Source organism: Rhinichthys klamathensis, unplaced genomic scaffold (assembly GCF_029890125.1).
Source record: "Rhinichthys klamathensis goyatoka isolate OS25496 unplaced genomic scaffold, OSU_Roscu_1.1 h1tg000485l_1, whole genome shotgun sequence".
Taxonomy (NCBI): Eukaryota; Metazoa; Chordata; class Actinopteri; order Cypriniformes; family Leuciscidae; genus Rhinichthys; species Rhinichthys klamathensis.
In genome coordinates, this window is record NW_026606972.1 from 2,479,216 (window position 1) to 2,507,167 (window position 27,952).

A 27,952-nucleotide genomic window follows, 5' to 3' on the forward strand; every position below is an offset into this window, starting at 1 on the left:
ATTATTTCTGGTTTAAAGAAGTCATGTGACCTCTGTGTTTGTCAGACAGATTGATTACTCGGCTTAAATGAAAGCCTAAAAGGTCCTCTTTCCAACGATACCAAGCACGGTATTATAGAAATATTGACAATATCCCTAGCATGAGCCTAAACCAGATATACACCAGATTTCAAAAACGGAATTTATTTTAGGGGGTTAGTAACTTCATGAGCAGAAAAAAAGTGATTTCGCTACCACCCCTGCACTGCTATCGTGATTTTCCTAGTACTAGGGGTGTATACCTTGCCAAAAATCACTATGAGACTTTGTCCCCCCAGATGATACTGATGGACCAAATTTGGCTCATGGACTAATATGGGGAAAACCTGTAACGCCAAAGATGGTGGTTGTATGCACAAGCCCCGCCCCTCCCGCTAGAAAGCGAATCGTCTGCTTTTAACAGTCAAGCCGGGAAACATGTAAGCCTATCGTCTGGTTCCACTGACACATGTGCATGTTGAGGTTTGCGACAGCGGAGACGAGAACCCTTGCGCATGCAAACGTATAACCTGTGGGGAAAAAGACCTTTTAAACCTTATTTTGGGACAAAGTCATCAAACTTTTTCAGCGATTTTTATCAAATTTTACTGCTGTTTCTATACAAGCAGTTTTTATGTCCCGGTGACCAGTGAAAGTGCAGTTCTGACACTCTGCCCATTCATTTAGATAGGAGCCTGGTTTTGTTAGTCCAAAATAGCTGCCCGGAGGCGTTGCCAAGATGGCGGCCGAGTGGCATGACTTGCCTAAAAGGACTTTGTTATTACTAATGTGAAAAACAACTCTATGGTTACTTAACACATCCACTAAAAACCACTTAACACCAGTTGAGCACAAATAATAAAAAGAGAAGTTAGTTCTGAGAAAAGCTCTTACATCGGTTGCTTGCAGATGCCACTTGCTTTGTCACTTTGTCACTAAGTTGTCCAAAAAATGTTGGGGTCACTGCACAAGTTTATTCACTTGCCAGTCACATCTGGCTTTTGATTTTGCTCTCTGTAAAGCTAGTATTTAACTGATTTTTAAAATCAACACGTTTTCAGAAAAGAGAATATTAAACTTCTGGCAGTCGACTTCAGTTCCAGTTTTGCTTAGTTTGTTTTAAAAATGTATTCTGCACCAGGATTTGAAATCGGCCCCCCATAATTACTATAAAATTACACCACTAGACCATCATGACTCACAGTTTTGTAGGAAGAGAGTCAGAACAGTAAGAATGTGTTTCCTTGTAGAGAGATAATATAATGAACTAAACGTTAGTAACCGAATGTCCTTTCTTTTCAGGTTGTCCGCCAAAATGAAGGTGAGTCTTCTTTGTTATAAGGCCTAGATAGTAAGGCATGATAGCATGATGTTTGATAGTGTTTTTGTTTTTAGGCTCAGAATGAGGCAGAAGACACGTATGCTTCTCTTCAACTCTCAGCTCCACCCTCTGAATATGAGACTTTGAACATTAAGAGAGGTGGTGACACACTATAAACAACAAATACACACATTTTATCTCGTCCTTTTGTTTTCTTCTCTCAGTTGTTTTTTCATGAGTTATGCAATGCATGTATTTCCTCATGAAAGACTCGTATAAAAACAACTCATTTCACATGGATCTGATACATTACAAAAGCCTGAAGACCAAGCCTCACTGGCAACAAATATGCATGTTTTTGTCATATTTTATGGAAATCTGTTTAATTGTTTGAAATAAACATATATTTCGTACACATTTGCAATTTGTTTGTCAGAAAAAAAAGGTTTAGATGGCTTGATTTGAGAGATGATGTGTCCCAGTTTCCCTACCTATACTGTGCTGTAAAAGTATGTTCTCTAATTTATTTTATTTTGTTAAAAAAATTAACTTTATATTAGGTGTCTTTGACTACTAAGTACTAACATTTAACTTAATCTTTTGATACAATGCACTTTTTATGTACATGCATGTTTTTACATTGTACACTCTAAAAATGCTGGGTTGTTTTAACTAAATTTTGGGTCAAATATGGACAAACCCAAACGTTGGATTAAAAATGCAATTTAAAAATGTAACCCAACGGCTGGGTTTGTCCATATTTGACCCAAAATTGGGTTAAAACAACCCAGCATTTTTTAGAGTGTACTTAAAGGTGGGGTATGTGATATGGAAAACGACCGGCAGATTTTGAAAATATACAATTCAAATGGTCCTACCTTCTTTTCTCCAACGCCGGCTCTGACTCCACCCATTCGAAGAACATCGACACGCAATCATGCACGAGCGAAAACTCAAATGCGCGAGAGATTGTAATGACGATTTACTACTAATCATGGAACCGGATTTACTGACGAGATGCGCATGCGTCACAAACTTTGAGTATGCGCACGACGGGGGTCACGCGCGCTGGGGGGAGGGGGGTGTGGTACAACCGTTTGATTGACGGACTTACTGTCCAATGATTCTGGTGGTCTTGGAAATGATTGGCTGGAGTTTTTCGAGTCCTGCCCGTTCCACAGATGATTAAATTGCTTAATTTTCCTTTCAGTGCTTCTAACTCAGTGGCTGTAAGTGGATTAGGAATAGGATTTCAAGTTATTTTGAAAAAATGTACACAAAAGAGAATCACATACCCCACCTTTAATAAAAAAAAAATACCTGCATGTAATTACAGCTGTAAATAAACCTGTATCCAACCCGTAAAACGTATGAACACTAAGTATATTGTACTTATTTTTTTTATGTAAGTGCAGTATAAGGACACCTAATACAAAGTGTCTCTGAAAAAATAGGCAAGCTTTGGAAAATACCTACCACATCATACCTGTGTTCTGTTGCATAATGTGCATGTGGCCTGTCAATCATATCCTCATATATACATTCTACATTTTATTTAATAAAATGTTCACTAATCAAACAACTCTTTCTATTGGAGAGAAAACATAAACCACATTGTCCTGCAAGTCAAGGGACTTTAATTCTTAGAAATCTGTTTTTTTTTTTTTTTTTTTTTTTTTTTTATAAAGATGCATTTAATAGTTAATGTCCAGACATATCTCTTTTGCTACTATGCTATTTGCATCTTTATTAAAGTTCACAATGTTAATATATAAGTTAACATTAAACAAATATTTATTTATTATTAACTCAACCCCAAGTCAGGTATCTTACCATCTGTCTCACACATATACACCATGTTGAAATATATTCTTTACTCGTGTTTGTAGTTCTGAACCAAATTCTCATCCAAAGTGCAATTGATTGTGGGCAATATTAGCCGTTAGACTGTGCACGGACAGCAGAGAACTGAACCTTTTTCCTGAATTCTCCAATGCACTTTTCCACCACAGCTTTATTTGGAAAACATTGCAAGAAGATCCCCAGTCGTGTCTTGATGCCACAGTATTTATGCTTATAAATAAAAGACAGTTTTAGGGGATTCAGTAATGGCTTTAGTTGTTACTTTAGTTGTTTCTGCATAGTAAGTTGGGATAGTAGAAATAATGTAAACGGCCGGTTCATGTCTACATTTCAAATGATTTTAAAAGGCTGCTTCTGATGAGCTGATAAGGCAATGCAGATTCTTTACCACTTAAAAACAATACGCTCTTATATGAATTCTGAGCAGGAAACTGATGGAACTGTCACATTTATGTTTTAATACTGGAAATGACAGCAACTGCATATGTCTTAAAGTTCAAAATCTGAAGTATAATCAGTTTACTAAATTATTGATATGATCTTCCACTTTGTAAAAGGAAGGTACTATTTATTGTTGCTCTGTCTGTGAACAGGATGTATGTTGATGATGATGGAGGAAGTTGTTCACTAGCAGTCAGTCAGTATATTATGTTCACACTGCACAGTTTCACTCAGTCCCAAATCATCGGCAGACGCAACCATACGGAACTTGGTGTCCTTCTGCATTTAGGAAAAACACATTTTTCTTATCTCTGGCAAGTCTTGTACTCTTCTTCTTTTTTTATAGATTTCTTCAGAAGTATTGTTCTCATTATTGAGCTGCTGGACACTTACAATGAGTTCATACATGATCAAATGTATGACAAAAATGATCGTTTACATTCCTTAGTAAATATATGTTTTCTATGTTTATTTTTGTCACGTTTTGCAGATTTACAAGTGTGTGTTTCCTCACTGGACTGAGCATCTGTTAATGAAGAGATGAACAAGGAAGAGCAAATCATTCTTTTCTCTTTTCTGCTACAAGGTGTGGTTTACTTTCTCTTCACATCTAGTTTTTAAACAACTAAAGTGTGATGTGAAGAGTGTGAATGTCAAGTGCTAGACTGTTATTCTGTCTATGTGTGTTGCTTCAGATAGTTTACTTGCAGACAATTAAGAACATTTATACAATGTTGAAAAACAGCTCTTTCTCAAGACTTGAAAAGAAGATTATTACTATTTAAATTAAATTGCAGTGGAATATTTTCTTTCACTGTTGCTTCTGTTCTGCTTATGTTTATACTTTTAACAATGACCCTGTAAAGCAAATTAATGTTTTGTAAAAAAAAAAAAAAAAAAGAATTTAGTTTTTAGCATTTTGTTTAACATAAAATGTGTTTGTTTTTCTGAATGCTTCAGTGTTTGTTTCTGCTGGTGTCTGAATGCTTTTCATCATGTGTGTGTTATAGGTGTTTGCTGTAGAGATTACAACATCAGTCTGCTGGAGAAGATTGAAGCTCTCAGTGGATCCTGTGTGATTATAAAGTGCACATTTAAGATTGAGGACAAATTTGACAAAAACCTCACTGAGACTGATGCTATAGGACAGTGGTTCAAAGATGGACATGATGTGAATAAGCATCAAGTGTTTACCTCTAGAGTTCCCAATTCTAATCACTTTAAAGGGGCAATAACTGGAAAACTACACGAGAAGAACTGCACAACTATTTTTTATAATGTTAGTTCAAATCATAATGGTAAATATTACTTCAGGATTGAGAGTGGTGATCTGAAATACACCTATGCAAAAAGCGCCTCCACTGTAACTGTCATTGGTGAGTGATTAAAGTCTTTTATTAATAAATGAATGTGTTAGATGAATTTTTTTAATGTATTTGTCATGCCATTATTGTCACTTTACTTAATCTTTTATTTGTGTCTTTCAGAGTCTCCCCCCAAACCCACAGTGAAGCTGTATAAGGATCAGGATCAGGATCAGGAGGAGGTGTTGGAGGGGAGCTCTGTGAGTCTGCGCTGCTCTGCTGAGACTCTCTGCTCCTCTCCTCCACCAACTCTCACATGGAGCTTCACTCCCAGAATCCCCCTCAGTGAGAGCGGCGGACAACAGGAGCTCCTCGTCTCTGATCTGAACTTCACTGCTACTCACCGTCACCACAGAGTCACTTTCACCTGCACTATAACCTACCAGCTACAGGACAAGAACAAAACAGCACAGGACAACATCACATTACATGTTCAGTGTAGGATGTTTTTGTGGCATCAGTTCTTTTCTCCTCCATAAGATGCTAAAAATTTATAATATAATTCTCTCTTTTTCTTTTTCAGATGCCCCTAAAATCTCTCCCTCCTCCAGCTGTAACGGAACTGATGTAACTGTGTGTTTCTGTGAGGGTGATGGGAATCCCTCTCCTGAACTGGAGTGGCATCTGTCTGGACGTCCTGTTAGTAACTCTTCAAACACGTTCATCAGTGAAGAGCGATTGAACAGCACAGGCTTGAGGAGCTCCATCACTCTACATCAGTCACTCTCACACTCATACACTCTGCAGTGTGTCGGTAACAACACTCGTGGCACTGCAAGAGAACTGCTTCTCTCTGTTGCACGTGAGTTTCAGTTCTGTGATTCATCCCATAGAACACACATTTGGCCCTGTGCCAAATGGCACACATGTGCACTTGTTGTCTTAACTTACAATGGCCACTGCGTGTGCATGTTTCAGAAGGGTGCTCGCGTGCGCCCCTTTGCAGACGATATGCGCCCTTGATGTGCACTTTTGCTGTGTCTGTAAGCTCGCGAGCAGCAGACTTCTCCCGGACAGTCAAAACGGCATTACGCCATGAAAGTGTGGACTGAAGAAGATCTAGGGCTTAGGTTTCTATTTGGAAAAGGGCCTATCTCTACCCATCCCACCCATTCTCCATACTGCTTATCCTCTGTATGATTGTGGGAATTTGAGGATCATTCAACTGATGATTAGTAAATGAAAAAAAAGTCGTAACCGTATCAGTCATTAATGCTAATGCCAATCTCTCACTTTTCATGTCATTCCTATGCTCCAGCCATCATTGTTATTTTATTGTTTAAAGATTCAAATATGACTCTCTAGCCTGTGTTTAACTGAATCAGTGGATCATCACTGGTTTTCCAAACACTCCTTTATTCTTCTTTAGGTTTGAATGTTTCGTCTGTGATGATTGGAGTTGCTGTTGCAGCTGTGCTGGTCATTATGTTCTGTGCCATTACATGTGTCTGTGTACGGTAGGTGAACGACACGTATAAGGTATTAAAAACCGTAGCAGAACAAACATAATAAATTACTTAGAGAGAATAAAAGATAAGAATCACAGAATAGACTCAACATCTGATAATGAGCTGATGGATTTTGTTTTATATAAGCTCACATGCTTTTCTGACATATGGTGCCAATGGTGATTTAGTTATGGGGAGAGAAATATTTAAATACAACTTTATTCCAAGAACAATATCACCTGAGAAAAAAAAAAAAAAACTTAATACCAAAAGTGTACATCTAATGGTTTCAAAAATGTCATGTGACATCAAGTAAAAAGTAATAACATGTTTCCTTATACTAGGAATAGGTTAATTGTAAACCGAATTTAATTGTAACACTTTTTTAAAGCTGCAGTCCGTAGCTTTTTTTGGGTTAAAAATGATCCAAAATACATATTTGAGAAAATACACAACCAGCCAGTGTTCAAAACTATCTGCTTGCCTTAGCTCGATTCAAAACGGTAAGCTTGTAATAATGTTTTTAATTCCAGTGGTACTGGTGGATTTCCTCGGGAGATTCGAGCATGTCTTTGCGTCATTACGTCACATCTGTACACATAAAGAAGGAGTCTCGGCTAGTATAAGCTATATTGCTTGTGAGGATGCTGGAGGTGGAGATTTATAGCCTTTTCTCACAGCACTTAATTAAACATCAATTTGATGGCGGAGTGTTGCCAACTTAGCGACTATATTTAGCGAGTATTCAGACCCCTCTAGCGACACATTTTCAAAAAAGCGACTAACGACAAATCTAACGACTTTTTGTGGTGTTATTGGGGACTTTTGGAGACTCTCTGACGTGAAAGCACATATCGTTCTTACTCTTCTCAACGAGCAGCGGGTGCTGCCGTGGGTCCCACCCCCGTCCCAAATCACTCACAGGCGGCCCAGTCCTCGCGCAGCAGCCCCTCCTAGCTGCAGTCAGAGCAGGAGATGTTCACCCCTCCGCGTACAGAGTAGACTGCAAAAGAATCGCGCAAATGAGTCGCTATTTTTAGCGACTTTTCAGACCCCGACTTTGGTTCTCCCTGCCGTCACTCACTCTCTACGTCTACTCTGTTCAGTGAATGGCTGAGAGGAGCAGCAGCACATTCATCTGTTGAGCGCACGGCCGCTGACAGACGTGAATGAGCAGTGTTTTTCCACGGACTTATCACTTATCTGCTTTTCTTTTGTTTTTTATTTAAATAATTTAGTTTCCTTTCTTTTCTTGTGCTTACGGTATGAATTTTTTTTGTCATTCATAGCTAGGCTACTCGTATTGTGTGACAAAAAATATATAGGAAATGAGAACAGCTTTATTTTACATTCGGCTATATTATATTATAATATATTAAATACAGTATGTGAGCTGAGCATTCATTCATACAGAGAAAACACATTAGGCAAGCAGAACGCAAGTACGACGCGATGACGTCACGTAATCTAGCGACATTTAGCGACTTTTAGGCAAGGCAATACCCAGCTAACAAAAAAAGGTCCCCAGAACGTCCCCTAAATGGCCTGTGAGAATGTCCCCCCGAAGGGTCCGCTTGATGTCCTGCGGACCTTCGCGAAGACGTCCTCCGGACGTTCAAGAGGACGTTCCCAGGACCACCAGCGGCCATTCGGGACGTTTATGGGACTTTCACATTTAGTCCCCTGAATATAATTTTATTTAATTTTACTTCTGGCTAACCAAAGAAAACAGACACGGTGTAAGGAACAAAGTAAATTATTTATTGAAACAATTGTAAAGGTGCTATTTCCGTGTGTATGTGTGTGTGTGTGTGTGTCTTCAAATGCGCTGGCAGCTGTGTGTGTGTTTCTCGTCAGCTGTGGGATTAATCCGATGGCAATTCTCCCCCTTTGGCATCTACCTAAAACAACAAAATTAACATATTCAGTAGTATTATGATTTTATATGTCTTTATATCCATATGTGAAATATAACGTTGGTAAATGGTAAATGGACTGCATTTATAACGTTGTCTCATTTCAGCTTAACATATAGCTGCTAACGTTAGCTTCGTAGTGTTACCATAACGGTTATCAGCGGTACATTGCGGACAACTTCAGCAAACGTTTTAAAAGGTAACATTTTCATATAATTTAAAGATGGACAGTGGTTATGGTAACTAATGTATAATAATCTAAAAATTTGAAATACCTTTTAGACAGACGAAACAGAAAACACAAGGCGGCGTCTGAGGAGGACCGTTAACAGGCTTTATGCACAGCTTTACTACTTCCTGAACTTCAGCCAGCCCTTTGTTTCCTGTCTGCCATTATTGGACAAACTGATTAATCCAGGTGTGCCTGATTATTGTTACTGAGGCCAGGCACACCTGTATTAATCAGTTTGTCAAATAATGACAGACAGGAAACAAAGGGCTGGCTGAAGTTCAGGAAGTAGTAAAGCTGTGCATAAAGCCAACTGTCTCACACTACGCAGCTGAGCGTTGCCATGGATACAAACCATAGATTGTGATACAAACCGCGTAACGTTATACCATAAGGAATGACGTCACTCGCTTAGGTGCATTTGATCCTATGATTTGATCGTCACTTGCTTGTTTCTCCAATTTTTTTTGTTGTTATTTGCATCTGCATGTGCTATCACCCAGCAAACATTTGGACGTGTAATGACCGTTGAAAAGACGTCCGTCCGACACGTCCTGTCATGGTTGAAAAATAGTTCCAAAATGAAAGTTGAACCGACGTCTTTGACGTCATCTGGCCGTGAATAGCTTGTTTTCATATGACGTCACGCCACTGCGTTGCCATGGCGCGAAATGCAAATGGAGGGCAGGAAGTGATTTGCTGTATTTAGAAAGCACTATAACAAACTCAAAATGCCTATGTTTTGCGTTGTTTATGGTTACTTAAATCGATCAAACCACGAGGAGTTTTTTATCGTGCACCAAAAGTTGTTGTTCATTAGGGGGGGAAATGCAAGAAATTGACCGAAAAACTCCGGAAAAACGGCTTGCAAACCTACGTCTGCGGTCGGGAGGAGCCGAATGGGAAAATGCCCGTGTGTGCAGCGATCACTCCGTCAAAGGTGACTTAATACAACTTAAGTGGCTGTGTTTGTGTAACGTGTAACGTTTCCGAACTTTGTAAAGTCAAAGTATGTCTGTAAGACGAGGTAGTTGCTGATATCTAAGTTAGCGCCTCGATGGCAGGAAAATCTTTCAATTCAGTTGAAAAATCGCTCCTCTTCATCTCTTCATAACGTAAGGATCACGTCCAACATATGTTTGATTTTTTGTTTATATCTTTCTCTTGTAATAGCGTGTAAAGTAGTACAGTGCGGACTTTCCTCCATCTCGTCCATTGCGCTCTTCACTCCCTGCCCTCCATCTGAATTTCGCGCGTCATCATAATCACGTGACTGAAACCCAGCTATTCCACGTCTCTTCTGGCCGTGAATTCCACGTCTCTTCAGCGCGTCCCTGGACGTCCAAATGCGTCGTCATTTGTGTGTTTAAATGTGTTGCTGCATAATTTAAGTGTATATAAGCCTGCATTTAAAATAATCACACACATATTGTGTAACATAGTGAAAGGCAATCAAGTCTTGAAGTTTACACATCTTGACAAAGGTTCTAAAAAGGTCCAAAATTGGTCCAGTCAGACCTGACCGTCAATAAAACGTTTTAATCACGTGTACATCACAAACAAGAACAAATTATTTGTGGACATAAGAAAAAAAGCAGCATGTTCTGATTTAGCACATTTTATTGATCTTGAACAGCCAAAATGTATCTTAATATTTTTTCAATGTTTAACATTTTGTTAACCAAACTAAAATACCAATTACAAAATACTGAATTATTATATAAAGGGATAGTTCACCCAAAAATGAAAATTCAATGAAGAAAGGTATACAGGTTTGAAACATGAGGTTGAGTAAATGATGACAATTTTCATTTTTGGGGAAACTATCCGTTTAAACACATTGTTTGGCTCAGTTTTTGTATCCACCAGCTGTTCGTGTTTCAGGTGTTCTGCCATTGCTGCATCAATTTCAGAGTCTGTAGCATTTGGGCTCCACCTCTTCACAGCATCTAAGGGAAGAGAATATATATATATATATTTAAATAAATAAAATTATTATTAAATTAAAATTTGAGGTAAATGATATGCACTTATTTTCAAAATATTTTTATGGTCTACAGCTAAAAAAAAAAAAAACATGGAACAAGATGAATGAATCATGAATGACACATTAGAAAAAGGTAATCAACATGCATTACATTTTATTTTATTGTATAAAATATGTTCTGCTTTTATTTTTAAAGCAGTTACTGAAAACATACATGTTAAAATCCAGCTAAACATTTCATTCCATTTCAGATAATTTACTTTCTGAAAGAAACTCTCAAAAGGCTACATTAATAAGTTACAGTAATAACTTTGACTGTATCATTAAACAATATACTTGGTATACCGTTGTTGTATACGTTCAAAGTTACTTTTAGCCTACTGGCTAATTTTAGCCAAACTCAGTAAATTTCAGTTGACAATGTGGGCATCATTTCTTTCTGTTCATTCATGTCACACAAGTAAACCTCAAGCACGTTAATCTAATACAAAATGTACTTACCAAACAGTAGATTTTTAATAATAATATCGACACAACTCCGTCCTCTCCTCGTGGTTGTTCAAAGTTCTAGAATCTATGGGGAGAACCAGAGCCATTAAATATGAGAACGCGTTAACATCTCGCGAGATAATCTATCCTATCGCGGGATTTTGTTGTCTTGGCAGCACAGTTTATGGTTTGCAGACATAATGGTGACCGGGTATATTACTGTTTTTGAATAAAAATACATTACATAAAAAATAACAACGAAAACATCAGGTACAACAGGTTAAAATAATGACTAAAATGCAGTGGCTTTGCAATCACTTGACTATACTGGGCATTTTGTGATTATAATTTATAAAAACAAGATAAAGTAAATATTCATTTGTATATAAATCGTGTATTTTATAAAGAATTATAATTCCTGATAATTTTTTTCTGTCTTGCTAGACTAGACGTGTAAAGGACGCCAGTGGACGTCTTCACAACCTCTTAAAAACTTCATGGGCAATTACATTAATTATTGCAGTATTAACCATGCGAGGATTAAGCGCAGCTTTTGCATATTTAACAAGGATTTCATAGAGGGTCATGATGGACTATAAATGCACGTGGAAAAGACGTCGCCAGGTGACGTCGTCTCACCCGATACACTAACTACACGTTGCTAAAAGTTAAAATAACAATTATACATGCAACTGTAGACATTTACAAATGTATCTGAATGCATTTTTAGGAAATGTTCTGTGTTATATTTTTACCGATTTATGACATCTGGCCGCAACTATTTTTGGCCAGGGACACGACGTTGCCGTCGGACCAATGTTTGCTGTGTTCTTACTTGTTCAGATTACATTTTCCGGTGAAAATTATTATGTTGGTCATACTTCCAAAAAGAATAATCTGTGATTCTGAATGACAGTATCCACACCGACGCGGTGACTGACAGCTGCACACTCTCCTCAAACACTGTGTTCATTCTCGCTGTGCCGTGTCGAGGGTGTTGAAGTACAACTCACGTTAATAATTCCGCGAATAACTGCAATTCGCCTTTCGCCTTTCTTGTAGATTGACCAATCACCAGTGGTGGAGGAAGTACTACAGTGGCTACTTAAGTAAAAGTACAAATAACCAGAGACATATTTACTTTAGTAAAAGTAGAAGTACCATGCACTGTAAACCCTAATGCTCAAAATAATTAATTGGTTTGAGTAGGACAAACTTAAATTAAACAAATTAGTTCAGTCAAATTAACTTTTATAAGGTATTTAGCACTTTCTTTTTCTTTCAAGTTCACTGAACTGATATATTTTAAGTAAACTGAACTGTTTCATTGTTTTGAGTTTTATGAAATTATTTATTTTAATTTAGACGAACTTAAGTTTAACTGAAACAGCTGGGATGTCTATTTCCCAGCATGCTTTGCCGATGGCACTCGAAAGGGAGAGTAAATGCTAAAATTAAGTGTAATATAATGTTTTTTTGTGTGTAAGATTAATGTTATGTGTGAGATTTAGTAGTGATTCATGTTTTGTTATGCTAATTTAGAAGAATTTCTGTTAATGTTGGCTTTAGGATAGTTACCATCATGGTGACAAGTGGTGCATGCAGCTTGATTTGAGAGCAAATACTTCATTTATATTGATGTCCTCATACAGCAAGTGTTTCTGTATAACATACTATTGCTAATATGTTAGCATTTACTATGTTAGCAGATTAGCTTTATAAAGCTAACTAAGTTCATACTAATAAAAGTACTTTGAGTTCTGCCAACTTAATTGGGTTTACAGTGTACTTCATAGATTTAAGTTATATTAACTGAATGGAATTAGTACTATTAACTATATTTACCCAAGTTATCTTAACAATAAGTAATTGAGTTACTTGAACACAAATCAAATCTTTTTTTAAGCTTAAATTGTTTGAGTTAATAAACTTAAATGATTTAAGGCAATCGGTTTCCTCAAACGGTTTGAGTTGAACTAACTCATCAGGTTTAACAGTGGACAACCCATTTAAGTAAAAAGTACCATTTTAAATGTACTTTAAGTATTAAAAGTAAAAGTACTTGCATAACAATTTATTCTATTAATGTCTATATTCTAATGATTAATAAAACAGTTAATTCTAACTCATTCAACCTAATACTCATATAATGATGTTCAATATGATGGAAAAGCAGTTATATTTTAAGTTTTTGCCACCATTTCTGAACAAGCTTGCAATTAGGCAATATACACATCAAGCTTACTATATACCCTTACTATATATGGTGTGTGTATATATATATATATATATATATATACTGTATATAAACACACATATTATGTTAAAACGCTGTATATGACGGCGTTTGGCTGTAAACGCGATTCATTTATGGCGTAATTCTGAACCTCTTGGCTTGCCATACTAATCCTAACCACACGCACCCCACATCACTACTAAACCTACCAATGCGTTTCCTATGCATGTAATAACCAATTTTCGCGTATAAATTGCACGATAAACACACTGCGTGCTATAGAGACGCATTTAGTGTGACCGGGTTGATATATCTATGGCAACCAAACTTCACTGGTGAGACAAACGTGCGATGAACGGACGGTCAGGATGACGTTTTGGCAGGGGAAAACTGATCAGAAAATTTTACGAAAATGTAACAGAACGTTGTAGAAATGTAGTGGAGTAGAAAGTATAATAATTGCTGCAAAATAGAACGAAGTAAAAGTAAAAAGTATGCACTATTGATTCTACTTAAGTAAAGTACAGATACGTGAAAAATTTACTTAAGTAAAGTAACAAAGTATTTGTACTTCGTTACATTCCACCACTGCCAATCACAGCGCAGCCAAGAACGAGCTCCCACAGTGGTCCGACACTTTTTCACAGCGCTCCATTGACTTTAACACAGGCGTCTCATATTTTTGGTCTCGGCAGGCTATTACCGTCGTAGTTTTATCAAAAATATGGTTAAATGTTGTGCCTGGGGCATTTGTAACACAGATATGCGTTTCCCAGAGAGGTTGGAGGGGGGTGTGCGTTTTTTCCCCTTCCCAAAACCGAAGTCAAATCCTGACAAGTGTCGTCTAGCTGCACACGCTGCTAAGAAATACAACGTTATACTCGCGTAGTCCGTTTGCTTTGTAATAACGATTATAGAAGTGAATAGAGACCTACCCAGCTTTGCATGAACAGTGTTGCTCCTTGATATTTTTAGTCCCAGCCTCCGTCTCGATTAGTAGGATATGCGGTGGTTAATTTTTTGACTGTGACCGGTATGCTTTTGCCTCTATTTGGATGCCTTGTTGTTCCTTGCGTTTCACCTGTATGTCGTGAATATAGCCTTCGAACGTATTTTGCAGCCCATTTTGCCTACTTCTATCGGACACTTTATTTGCTGCTTTATAAAAGTTTGATAAAATTTCAGCAGGAAGAGCTGTCACAGCATAAGCCATGTTGATACCAGAGCCCAGATGAAGTTTGTTTGTCGGACATAGCAACATTAACTAAGGGGGGCGAGGCTTAGCCAAAGGCGAATTGCAGATTTCGAAAAGAGATCGCGACAAAGAGGAAAAACTGCGGACTGCAGCTTTAAGAAAAAGGCTTTTTTAAAATTATTAATGCAGGGTTTTGCCTCTCATTTTGGGCACTTTCTGCTCTGCAAAGTATCAACATGTATTTTAATTTAGAAATCTCAAACATGTTCATTATAGAAGTGATGTATTCACATCATGGTTTGTATGAACTGCATTTTTACATAATGTAGGCTATGTTTAAACTAATTAATAGATTTAAGCAACAAAAAACTATATATATATATATATATATATGAATGTTATTGCATTATAACAAAATATCAAACCAAGAGGCATTTGTTAAAAATAAAATAGGACAAGCAAAACAGTTCACAAACATTTGAAAAATGTACATTTAAATGATTAGAAAAACACATACAATTCACAATAAACCCAAAAAATACTTACTAATATGATGAATGACAGAATGGTTACTTCACACATCCACTAAAAACACTTTGACCCAGGTTGGCTTAGAGAAGTTAGTTTTGAGAAAAGCTCTTACATCATTTATTTGCAGTTGCCACTTGCTTTGTCATTTTGTACCTTCAATATAATGGACATTCAGACATTTTTAAGTGTGACTAAGGTGTCTAAATACTCTTTGGAGGTCACTACACAAGTTGATTTTATTATAAAACCAGTCCTGACTCCTGTCTGTCTTATGGTTTTGCTATCTGTAAAGCTAGTATATAACTGATATCAAACATGAACACATGCTTTTCAGAAAAAAGGGTATGAAACTTCAGCAGACTAGAAGAGAAGGTGCTACAAGAAACATTTCGACCAGTGATGTGAGTTACAAATGACACAAAAAAAAAATAAGTTTTATGCAAACGTAAATACACTGTTTACCAGCCTAATAAAGTACACAAACTGCTGAACAATTTACACAGTAGAGCTTTCAATCACTGATTCAACCCTGTCAATGTTTTAGGCCGTTCCACATGAGGATGAAGCGGAGTCTGTTTATGCCAATGGTTTCGCGATGTCTTCTGCTGGAACTGCCACAGAAAATCCCGAATCCTTAATTTACTCCTCCATTGACTTTACTGCTGAGTCACGAGAGTTCGGGAGTGCCTCCTCACTTCATGCTGACTACACTTTGGTCCAACATTGTTCTGTAGGAATGGCAAATGCAGAGAGCTCAATAGTTGAGTCTTCAGGAGCAGTAGAGGCAATAGAGGTGATTGTGAGAGCAGATGTGGTTACTAAACAAACCGAGTCAAAGGAATCCGAGAAAGAGCTGTTAGCAGACTCATCTCAGCTTTACGCAGTGGTTAAACATCATAACCCATAGAGAACTGGAGATTTTGCCATTTGTTTTCTCCTAAATATTTCTGATATATGTTAACAATATACATAAAAAAAAAAAAAAATCTAACATGACACAACTTTAGATGTTGCTGATGGGTTGTGAAATGTGGTTAAAAACAAAAAAGCGAACGGATGACTGTTAAAGCCAGTGGAGGGTGACTTCTGGAGGGACACAAAGATAAAAAAGAGCACAGTAAAAGTTGTTCGAATAGTTCTTATACAGCTTTTTCATTTATTGTATTCAGTAAATATTCTCCCCAATTTTTCCATTATTTTATGTTTTTAAATAGTTAAACCATGGTATTATTTGAAGTGCCTTGGAGTTGCCATGGAAATAGGAATGTGATACATTCTATTCTATTATATCTATGATTCTGCTTTCGAGGCAGCAAGTTAATAGTCCGGATAAAAGCCACTTCTGAATTAATGAGTAACATAATCGGTCTTAGATTTTCATTCAGCCCTTTTGAGGCTACACATCACTGATGTTGGCCAGGAAGGAATTGAGTTTATCTCAGATTGAACATATTTGAAAACTGATACTGATGACTTTTTAAAAATTATTTACATTCATTTTACATTCCCAGAAGAAAGTGGACTTCTATATACACAAAATAAAGAAAACAAAGGATCTATGAATTTCGTTCATTGTTTTCATATATATTTGTATAGATTGTCAATCGTTTTACATTTCCTAAGCCTTTTGACTTTCTTTGTTGTGTCTTCAATATTGCCAATTAAAGCTTCAAATGGTTCTCTAATCTTCACAAATGCATAATAGGATCTTAGGGTTTCTAAAGGGATAGTTCTCCCAAAAATTCTGTCCATAACTTCTCACCTTCATGTCGTTTTATGATGTCTTTACTACCTTTCTGGGGCTTGAAAGTGGTAGTTGCATAGGCTGTTAAATGATGGACAGAAATCTCTCAGATTTCATTAAAAAGATCTTCATTTGTGTTACAAAGAAAGACCGAAATTCTTACGGGTTTGGGATGACATGAAGATGAGCAATTAATGACAGAATTTTCATTTTTGGGTGAACTATTCCTTTAAGAGCAACGTGTGTAGCGGAGTGTGTATCAACCATACATTTTGTTATCTTTTCTTTGTTTTTGCTCATTTATTCATTTATAATCATACTGTATAATCATTTAATTATTCAATTTAATCATATAATCATATGTATCATTTAACAATGTAATTAATTTTATTGTATTACTTTTTATTTGACTTATTTGACTTGCTCTTAGTGGTTGTTACTGTTGTTTAATTTTAGGATTTTGTGGTTTCTTGTAGTTGCTTTTGAATTGGTAAAATAACACTTGTTGAACTTGTGCTGGGTAGACAAAGTAGGAATGAAGTTCGAAGTCCTGAGCATTGAAACATAGGCCTAAGCAAAGATTATTCAATAAACTCTGCTCTTTTTCAGCAATACTTCGTCTCCTGCTGTCTGCTATTTCACGGCTTCCTCTGTCTGTCTTTTTGGCTGATCTGATGAAGAGAGTTATAATGTCAGAATTGTGAGATATAAACTCGCAATTGCGAGTTTTGAAGACAGAATTGCGTGACATAAACTTGCAATTCTGATTTTTTTTTCATCCCTATGCCCTACTCACCCCGAAGGGCAGAACATGACCATAAATAATTAAATTACTTCCTTGAAGTGACCATTGCATGTTCCCTTTGCTAATGAACCGGTGGAAGGGCCCTTCGTGAAGGGATTCAGTTGTTCACTTTCGTTTGGAATGCTCCTACAAATGGCGTCCCCTTCCTGAAGTTCCCTTCAAGGGTGCAAAAAAGCTGTTTGGAATTCGCTGTATATTACATAAAATAAACTCACAATTGCGAGTAATAATGTCTAAGAAAAATAGTCTGACTTGCGAGTTTATATCTCACAATTCTGACATTTTAACTCACAATTGTGAGTTTATATCTGAGAAAAAAAAGTTGCAATACCTTTTTTCTTTTTTTATTCTCTGGCCGAAACAAGCTTCCATACTCATGGTCTTATAACGTCCCTTGGCAAATAAACATGATCCTGACTACATTTTTTTTCTGCTTTCTTTTATGATGTTATTGAGGAGAATACAGACACAGCTTTGTGTGACATTAACACAAAATGAAGTATTGTGAGGACCTAAACTGAGTCAAAGAAAGACCAGGAGCAGGTCGACACACACTAAAATTCGACCAAAGTGGGCAGATGTTGAATATAGCTTGTTGAACAGGTGTGTACTGGAAAAATCAAACCTGAACAGAACGGAACAGAGGCTTGTTTGGTGTAATTTAAAAACACAAGAATATTTTTTCTCTGTAATTCTTGTTTTAAAAGAATATGCTTATTATTTGTATACTTTGTGACATAGCCCCAAAGTCAAGAGAGGTTTAGGCTGCCACAAAACACAACCACAAGAGAGGTGGGAACAGGGTTAACAGAAAGTGTCTTTTAGTTATCCAAGAACAGGATGGCCAAAAGGAATCTAAACTAGAATTTAGGTTCTTCCCATTCTGGGGTGTCCGTGACAGCTTTGTTCCACCCATCTGCTTGAACACTATAGGCCACCTTGAAGGCGAAAACAGATCAAAAGAAAGGCAAAGTTGGTAAAGCAGAGGTTACAAGTTTAACCATGTCTTTTTCTCTTCAGCCGGTCTCACTCTAGGTCTCCCTGTGCTTCCGCACCTCCTGGGGGTGTCTGCATCCAGAACCATTCAACCCTGAGTGAAGCAAAGTTCCCAGATTTATAGTGACCTCCATTGTAGTAGAATTCTCTCCCCAGCAGGTAATATGGCAGTTTTGTTCAGGGCCCACCTAATGGCCAAAAAATCTTTCTCCACGGTAGAATAATTACGTTTGTGTTTGAGTAACTTATATGGCTGATGAAAGTAATAGGATGTTTTTCATTTCTCAACTTTGAGAGGTCTGTGCCCAGTTTCATAAAGCACCTTAAGTGTAATTTTCTCTTACGTTCGCCCTTATGTTTCCCTTAAACCTAAGGGTGTTGCAGAAAAAAACCCTGAAGTGTTACTTCAGGGTTTCTTTAAGTGAAACGTCATAAACACTTAGAATGTCCCTTAAATGCTGTTTTTTTCACTTAAGTAATCCGTTAAGTGTTGCATAAAACCCCTTAATGGTCATTTTCCTAAGTATAATTTAAGGTTTGGAAATCGTAACCTTAAGAGTAACGTGGACAAAATCCAGGATCGGTGTCATGAAACACTTAAACGTTTCCCTTACCTAAGAGAACTGTTTAAGAGATTATATGCAACACCCTTAAGTTATTCTCTTAGGTAAGGAGAAATCGCCCCTTAAGTATCATACTTAAGGGAAAAACTTAAGGTGCTTTATGCAACCGGGCATTGCTCCTATTCCCGTTTTGGAGGCATCCAAACAACTCAATAATGTTCAAGTCTAACATCTTTTTTACTTCTTCATGGATTGCTTCTCTTTGGTCCTCTGGGATGCGATAGGGCTTTTCTGATAAGGGCCCCACTCTCTGATTCATGGCCTGAGGGTGCTGCAAAAGCCTGGAGGGGCTGGGGTTTCTTGACGCTTGGCTTTACTTGACTTTTAGGCCTTCCAGGGGGGTTTCGGTTGATTAGAGGCCAGTAACACTCATCCACTGAGCAGTCCCTACCTACCAGGGCTACCAGGGCTGATACTGACCAACATTGGATTGCAACAACTTAATAATAATAATAATTCGTTACATTTATATAGCGCTTTTCTGTGTACTCAAAGCGCTTTACATTGAAGGGGGAATCTCCTCAACCACCACCAATGTGCAGCATCCACCTGGATGATGCGACGGCAGCCATAGTGCGCCAGAACGCCCACCACACACCAGCTTATTGGTGGAGAGGAGACAGAGTTATGAAGCCAATCAGTATATGGGGATGATTAGGAGGCCATGATGGACAGAGGCCAATGGGCAAATTTGGCCAGGATGCCGGGGTTACACCCCTACTCTTTTTTCGAAGAACATCCTGGGATTTTTAATGACCACAGAGAGTCAGGACCCCGGTTTTAACGTCTCATCCGAAGGACGGTGCTCTTTTGACAGTATTGTGTCCCCGTCACTATACTGGGGCGTTAGGACCCACACAGACCACAGGGTGAGCACCCCCTGCTGGCCTCACTAACACCTCTTCCAGCAGCAACCTGGTTTTCTCAGAAGGTCTCCCATCCAGGTACTAACCAGGCTCAGCCCTGCTTAGCTTCAGTGGGCAACCAGTCTTGGGCTACAGGGTGATATGGCTGCTGGCTGTAATACTTATGTAATACATTTGTTTTTTTAATTTTTCTTTTAGACAGTCTGCAGTCATCAAGTACTTACTGTATTCGCTTCATTTTCACTCAATCCAGTCGCATTGACACAGGCTGTACAAGAACTGCTACCAATATTTGATGTTTAAAGGAGAAATTTGGGTTAAGTTAAGCTCATAATGTTGATTACTACCAGAAGAAAAAGAAAAAAAGAAAATAATTCATGCTTGTGTCTCTTTTTCTTAAAAAGGGGGTGAAAAGCAAAAACCTGGATCCCATGCTAATTTACTGTAAACTGATTCACATAAACTCAACGCATGTCATTTTCAACACTCCACATCATAAGAGAATACATGAACAGTTTGTGACACAGGTGTTTGTAATGAGCTGCCTCAGTACTGAGCTCTGATTAAAGCAGTTTCTTCTCAAGTAATTTGCAACTTTCTATCATCTCTAACATGGAAATATGATTGATTGCCTGGCAACCATCTCTGTCATCTCCAGCTGCATCACTCATCATCCAATCATAATGCACATTGTTTCATTCATATTCAATGTGCACAAAAATTGCCTGGTTTCAGTTTTTCAAAGCTTTAAAACTAAACATAAATACTGAACAATGCATGTCATAACGTGTATCAAGAAAAGTGGTTGATGATGATTCCGCGCCGCTGCCCCCTTCGGGTGTGGTAGCGGTGCCCGAGTCGGACCCGGAGATGATGGCCATGCTTTCCCGGGCCGCCAACAGGATCGGGCTCATGTGGAACACTTGACCGTGTCCCGAGCCCTCGAGGTTGGACAACTGGTATCTCGTGGGTGGCGCGCGCTGGTTCTCAGCAACCCACCCCAGTGCCTTTCTTCCCGGAGGTGCATGAGGAGCTCACGGGGGCGTGGATGGCCCCTTTTACTGCCAGAATCCGCCCCGGGGGCTCCTCCTCCCTCACCACCCTTGATGGCGGGGCGGCTAAGGGTTACACGCGTATCCCACCAGTGGAGCGGGCCGTTACTCCGTGTCTCCCTTCCCGGGCCTGTAAGTACTCGTCGGAATTAACCGGCAAGGCTTACAAGGCCTGTGGGGTTGTTGCAGGTCCATCAGGCCAAGGCACTGAAGGACCTGCACGAGGGTGGTCACGATCCACAAGTTCTCCAAGAACTTTGTGCCGCAACGGACTTTGTGCGACGAAGGTCACCACGCGGTCAGTGGGTCGTGCGATGTCCACTATGGTGGTCCAGGAATGCCATCTCTGGCTGTGTCTGGCTGATATGAGGGAGACCTACAAAGTCAGGTTCCTTAACTCCCCCGTGTCCCAGACCGGCCTCTTCTGCGACGCGGTCGAGAACTTCGCCCAGTAGTTCTCGGCTGTACAAAAGCAGATTGACGCGATCAGGCACATCCTGCTGCAACGGTCAGCTGCTGCCTCCACCCCATCGCCTGCGGCCCCTCAGTCTGCTCGTGCTCCGCAGCCTCCACCTAAGCGGCGCCGAGGAGCCAGTCGCATGCAGGTCGCCCCACCCCGACCTGGAGATGGATGAGACTGCTCTCCAGTAGATGGTGACCGCACCACTCCCTCCCCTGGAAGAGGGCCGTGTGAAAAATCCTTTCTTCCCTTTTATTTGTGTTCCGCCACTGGCCTTAAAACCAGCAGTACCCAAATTTTCAATAAAAGAGCAGTTTCTTCCATCTCTGGGTCCAAAGAGGGCCCGGAGAGCAGTGAGAGGAGAGAATTCTTACCACTCTCATCCGCCTCTTCTATCACCAGCGGGCAGCAGCGTGCAGTTCGAGAACGTAACCAAGCTGCCTCCTGCGCCTCCTGCCCCATGGAACCAGGTAAGTGTTGCACAGCACACTCAGACCCCGCTTCGGGCCGCCTCCCAGAGAGAGCCTCCCAAGCCGCATCCCTGCGTTCCACCTCGCTGCCCCACTGCGGGTACTCCTACGGTCCCTTTGGTCCCTCCTTGTACGGTCTCTGTGAGCCTGGTTAGCGCTCCCCAGTCAATCTCGCTGGCTCATTTGGACCATCAGGCTCGGCTATGCGATTCAGTTTGCCCGGCGTCCCCCCAAGTTTCGGGCCATCCTCTCCACTACAGTGAGAGCAGCCGATGCCCATGTCTTGCAGGCGGAGATCGCAGTTCTACTAGCGAAGGACGCGATAGAACCGGTCCCTCCAGCCGATAGGAGGTCAGGGTACTACAGTCCCTACTTCATTGTACCCGAGAAAGGCGGTGGGTTACGATCAATCTTGGACCTGCGAGTTTTGAATCGGAGTCTCCACAAGCTACCGTTCAAAATACTCACGCAGAAATGCATTTTCGAATGCATCCTTCCCCGAGAGGTTTGCAGCGATCGACCTGGAGGACGCATACTTTTGTAGTGATAATCAGATAGGTAATCGAGCCAGCTCTGGTGTGTGGAGTAAATTAACTAGATTCTAATTTACTTAAGTTCCCCTCCCTTCTTCCATTCGTGAAACCAGAAGGAGTAGCGTTTTGAATTGATTAGATCATTGACTCTGATTCACACATGCAGCGTTTTCCTCTAATGAGTAAAGAAAGGAATGCCCTGTTTACGACTTGTGACCAAAAGGACATGTGACATCTCACGAGTCCGGCCGAAGACCACGCGACCCCTCAGGGTATCCTTGATTTGATCACCTTACAAACAGAGCCTTGTGCAATGAGTAAGTCAATTCACAATACTGCCTGAATGCTGACGGACAATTGCCCATTCCACACACACACACACACACCACGGATGGACAGATGCACGCCACACATACAGATGCACGAACACAGACGTCTTTGTGCATAGTTTAGGATAAGAATGTCCTATAATGTATATAACACAGAATTGTATCCAACCTTCCTGTATGCATGCATATCTAATTAGTCTTGTCTTATTCTATAGATGTAATTTTAACTGTTCTGTAACTTCGAACCTTAAAGTTTATTTCTAAAGAAAGATTCTATAACTCTCCCTCTTGCTAGGTCATAAAACTTTATGACTCCCAAAAGGAATTCCAAGGGAAATCACAGCTCCCACTTGAATTCTGATGAAGAAAGAGGAATAGCCTCTGCAATCTTATATTGTCTATAAGTATAACCACTTAAGAAATGCATAAACATGAGTTTGATATTTCCTAGGTCACGGTAGCCGGTATTATGGCTTTATAGTCGTGTGAAGGAACATTAAATGCTTATAAAATGCATATCTTATGTGACTCTGTATTCCGATAATCTTCATGTGACGTGTCTGATATGTCTGTAATTCGCTCAATCTAACGGAGCCGAATTCCGATAGCAGAATGAAGTAAGGTGCATTATCTTACACATTTCATATTTCAGGAGCCGAACGCTCAAATACAATCTCCTCACGAGTCAGTCATGTGGGAATCCCCCCACAGGACAAAGAGATCTGTGTCCGCTCCAAATCCGCGGACGGTCATGTGTGATTCGCGCAAACAGAGGCGTGAACCTAAGTGTCCTTAAAGAGACGCGCCGAGCTTCCCTTGGCCTTCTGAAATGCTTCTGAAAGCTTCCTGAAAACTCTCTGCCTAAACTCCCTGGCTCTTCCTGCTCTTCGTGGCTTCATCATGTGACTCCTCGTGCGTCTGGACATCGCCTTAGTGTGATGATCCATCGTTTCTCTTTTTGTTTTCTTCAAGTTTATTTTATCTTTTTCGAAGGCTCCTCTGTTCATGTCTTCTCGCGAAGAAAATGAACACAGCCAGACTGGCAAGCTTCACCTACAAGGACATTCAAACACGCCGCGCTCGCTGGACGAACCCGAACGCTCGGCAGCCACATGACAGAGATACACACACACGCAAGACACAGTTTTCCTCAGCAACACCAGGAAAACCAAAGACCTTTAAGCCTTCATTCAAACTAACGCGCTTTGCCCGCTCTGAAAGACCACGTGAACGCATGACGCGAGGACAGAGACACGCACCCTTCTTCACATCAATCACAAAGAGCTTTACTGTGCAAGTAACCGTTTACCATTCTTTCAAGGTTTAAGATCTGTTGAGTCTTGTTCTAATTCAAAAGGTTCTGTGTCTGTGATGAATTTTGCCAAACTAGAAGATCTCTCATCTTCTTTCTCTCTCTCTCTCTCACTCCTGTTTGTTGTTCGTCTGTCTCATTAGTTTTACTGTTTACTGTACATACATGTATCCCGTGTTTAAATGTAGAATTCTGTATCCGTAGTTTCATTTTATTAAAACCATTATATTCTTGATTGTTTTTGAATGCTCATACTGTACAAGTCAATGAAATGCGATCCTATAGCTACAAAAGCTTTACGAGTTGTTACTATATCAGTAACGTAAATTTTATAAACACGAGAAAATTAATGTTCACGGCCGGAACATTGAGATTTCTTGGAGTTTATAAAAAGGTATAACTTTGTTGAGAATTTGATGGGTTAATCTTACGGCCGTTTGCTGGACAAACCGATTGTTTGATAACCAATTAATTCCCTTAAAAGTTGTCTCATATAATCGATCGGTAATGAGACCATTGATATATGAAGGAGGAATTATAATTCGTTATGATTGATCATTCATATATACAATCGATCTATTTTCAATTTCGATAATTAAACTGTAATATGCAATATATTAATCATATTCATGATTAATTATTAAAATTCCCTATGCATAATTTGAGCTAATTAAGGCAATAACCCATTGTTGCTACACTTTCATGTCTCGATTCTTCCTCGACACAGGCCGTTTCTGCGCTTTGCGTTCGAGGGTCGAGCATATCAGTACAAGGTCCTGCCCTTCGGGCTGTCCCTGTCTCCCCGTGTCTTCACGAAAGTCATGGAGGAGGCCCATGTTCCCATGAGAGAACTGGGCGTTCGCATCCTCAACTATCTCGACGACTGGCTCATACTAGCACACTCTCGAGATCAGTTATGCGAACACAGGGACCTCGTGCTCACGCACCTCAGCCAGTTGAGTCTTCAGGCCAACTGGGGAAAAGAGCAAACTCTCCCCCATGCAGAGGATCCCTTTTCTCAGTATGGAGTTGGATTCTGTCGCACAGACAGCGCACCTCACAGAGGCATGCGCTCAGTCAGTGCTGAACTGCTTGAACACATTCACTGAAATTCTTTCAGAGGCTCCTGGGGCATATGGCAGCGGCAGCAGCGGTAACACCGCTCGGGCTGCTCCATATGAGACCGCTTCAGCACTGCTTCACGGCCGAGTCTCAACAAGGACAAGAAAGGGCTCGCTTTCCCAGTGTTATCCAATATTCTCACTGTATGGGTTATCACGGAACAACAGTGACAGATACACTCTGCGTAAGCCCTCTCCTATCGTCCTTCCAGGTAAGAAGGGGCAAGAGGCTCACACAGGGCGCTGGATGGGGTCAGCAGCTGTGACGCTTTGGTAGGGATTCCTATTCGTCGGTCACGACGTACGTCGAGAGTGATCGACTGATAGGGAATGTCTTGGTTACATATGGTAACCCTCGTTCCCTGAAGGAGGGAAAGGAGGCGTACGTCCTGTCGCCACATCTGCTGCGACTCTCCGGGGCAACCAACTCATCGGGTCGGCTCCTCAGCAAAAAACTGAAGTGCAATCGCCCCTACTGCTCATTATATACCGGCGCTGTGTGGCTGAACAGCTGATGCAAATGATTGCACGCCAATGTGCATTGGCTCGTTTAGTTTCACTTGAAGTAGATTGGCCTCTCTAGCAAGATTCCTATTCGTCGGTCACAACGTACGCCTCCGTTCCCTCCTTCAGGGAACGAGGGTTACCATACGTAACCGAGACGTTCTTTCTGACAAGCTGAAGGATGAATTTAATACATTGCTCCATGACACATGTCAATTATTTCAAAATTAGTTTTTTTTTCAGTGATCAATTGATTATAAAGAATAAACTGATTTTTTGTACAATTTCCTTTAACCTTTATTGACACAATATGACAATGCAAAGCAAAGCAAAACTTTATTTGTCAAACTTTAATAAACATAAAACAAAACTCAACTTTCATTGGCTAAAAAAAACAAACAACAACTTTATTTTCAGATTTCTACATTTAATGATCATTGGGTTCCTCTAAGATGTATGATGGACATTCAAGTACATCTTCTGATGGATCCATCACCACAGATGACCCACAGCCTCCCCAAATCGAAGGTCACATGTTTGTGGTTGTTGGGACAGACAACAATCATTTGCCATCCTGTGCCAGCGGGATTTGTTTGAGAGACTCCGACTCTATAAAAGATAAGTGATAAGATAATGGTTTCTAATAAATGAAAATCATTCTTGAATTTTACCTTTGTTCATATTTAACAGATTTATTAAAGAAAACAAGCTTTCAGTGCTATTTTCAGCTCACCTTTGCAGCAAAGACCCCTGATAGTCGACACCATATACGCTGCCATCAGTTGCTACTTCGACCATAGACAGAGTTCCATTAATAGCATCCCAAAAAGCTGACCCACCACAGGAAGAACTCGTCACATTCTGAGAAACACAACAGGATGCAAACAACTCACTTGACTAAAACTAATTACTTTTCAGGCGTTTCCTTTTTGTTCAAACTCTTCCACTCTTACCCTTTTGAGGAGCACATTCTCTTGAGAGTTCACTCCCCAACAGCTGTACGGGCCACAGCTGTAGTACTTCAGCCTTCCTGTGATTTGTGTCCAAGGAATAATTCCAGATGGCCCATTGCTGTTAATATCCTTATTAAAGCAGTAGATGTCGTCTATTGGAGTAACACCTGCAACAATCTCACTTCCAGCATCCACCTGCTTCAAACCTCCTGACAGTAAAAATAAAGAGATTGAATGGAGAAGTCAGACAAAATATGGACAGATAAGAAAATCTGCATTCAGCATCTTGAGCTTAATTTTCATTATTATTATTTTTAACCTTGAATCTGCCTGAAGTTTCCGCTCAGAAACTTGAAGACGTTGTTTTCTGGACTCACTCCTAACTGTCCAGCAGGTCCAACAGTAATGTGCTTCAGTGATGCATTTATTCTTGTAAAACTGTTTCCCAGAAATAGGAAAGCTTCATTGTCATTGTTGACTCCACCCACTAAGCCCAATCCAGCATCAATCTGCTTCAGGGTACCAGGAATCACTTCACACTCCAAAGCTATGGAAATATTTGGGTTGGGGTCGTTTGAATTATTCTGCAATTGTTAGTATCGTGATATGATTCTGAATCCCCAAACACACATTCATCGTTTACCTCGAGTATAAAGAATCTGGCAGCTGAAGAGTAGCAGGATGCACTGACAAGTTTTCATTGTGCTGCAACACAGAGTATTTGTCTCGTCTTGTACATAAACAGAAATCAAATGTCCATGATGTTAAGTCATAAACGAACAAATAAACCAGCATAATTATTTTGTTTTAAATGAAACCAACCTTTTCTTGATCTTAGACGTGCCAGCTGGTTTCAGCAGTCCTCTTCTCACAACCACAATGTTTGGAGATGCTGGTGAATGACTGCTAGGTTTGTTTTTATAGCTGTAGTTTGCTTCCTGATCAGGCCAGGGAAACCCCTGCTGTACAGAATTATGCAGTGGATCAAGATCTACTGCTGGGTGGAGCAGAACTCTTATGTCACTGGTTCTTATGAACTTGCAATGTTCATTGACTGAATAGCTTTTGTCTCCACACGTGCACACATTTGCCCTCATGCCATTGTCACATTCCTTTGATGCAATTGGATTTTTTTTATGTTTGGTA

At 39.8% G+C, this 27,952-nt stretch overlaps 3 protein-coding genes across 3 annotated transcripts in view; 2 read left to right on the plus strand and 1 right to left on the minus strand.

The window, feature by feature from the left end:
- Positions 1–27,952, plus strand: part of rassf8b (Ras association domain family member 8b) — a 234,288-nt gene that overhangs the window by 101,769 nt on the left and 104,567 nt on the right. The gene's annotated exons all lie outside the window — the stretch shown is intronic.
- Positions 1,334–16,000, plus strand: LOC130072278 (sialic acid-binding Ig-like lectin 7). The gene is made up of 8 exons (XM_056237302.1): positions 1,334–1,339; positions 1,414–1,501; positions 4,654–5,019; positions 5,131–5,445; positions 5,531–5,809; positions 6,377–6,464; positions 15,373–15,439; positions 15,583–16,000. Exons 1-8 carry the CDS (start codon positions 1,334–1,336, stop codon positions 15,943–15,945), a joined length of 1,572 nt encoding a protein of 523 aa, XP_056093277.1. The 3' UTR covers positions 15,946–16,000.
- LOC130072323 (fish-egg lectin-like) lies at positions 26,287–27,711 on the minus strand. Its single transcript, XM_056237384.1, has 6 exons — positions 27,629–27,711; positions 27,450–27,511; positions 27,126–27,353; positions 26,807–27,015; positions 26,587–26,714; positions 26,287–26,462 (listed from the first exon to the last, which is right to left on the minus strand). The coding sequence occupies exons 2-6, from the start codon at positions 27,505–27,507 to the stop codon at positions 26,321–26,323; spliced, it is 765 nt and encodes a 254-aa protein (XP_056093359.1). The 5' UTR covers positions 27,508–27,511; positions 27,629–27,711; the 3' UTR covers positions 26,287–26,320.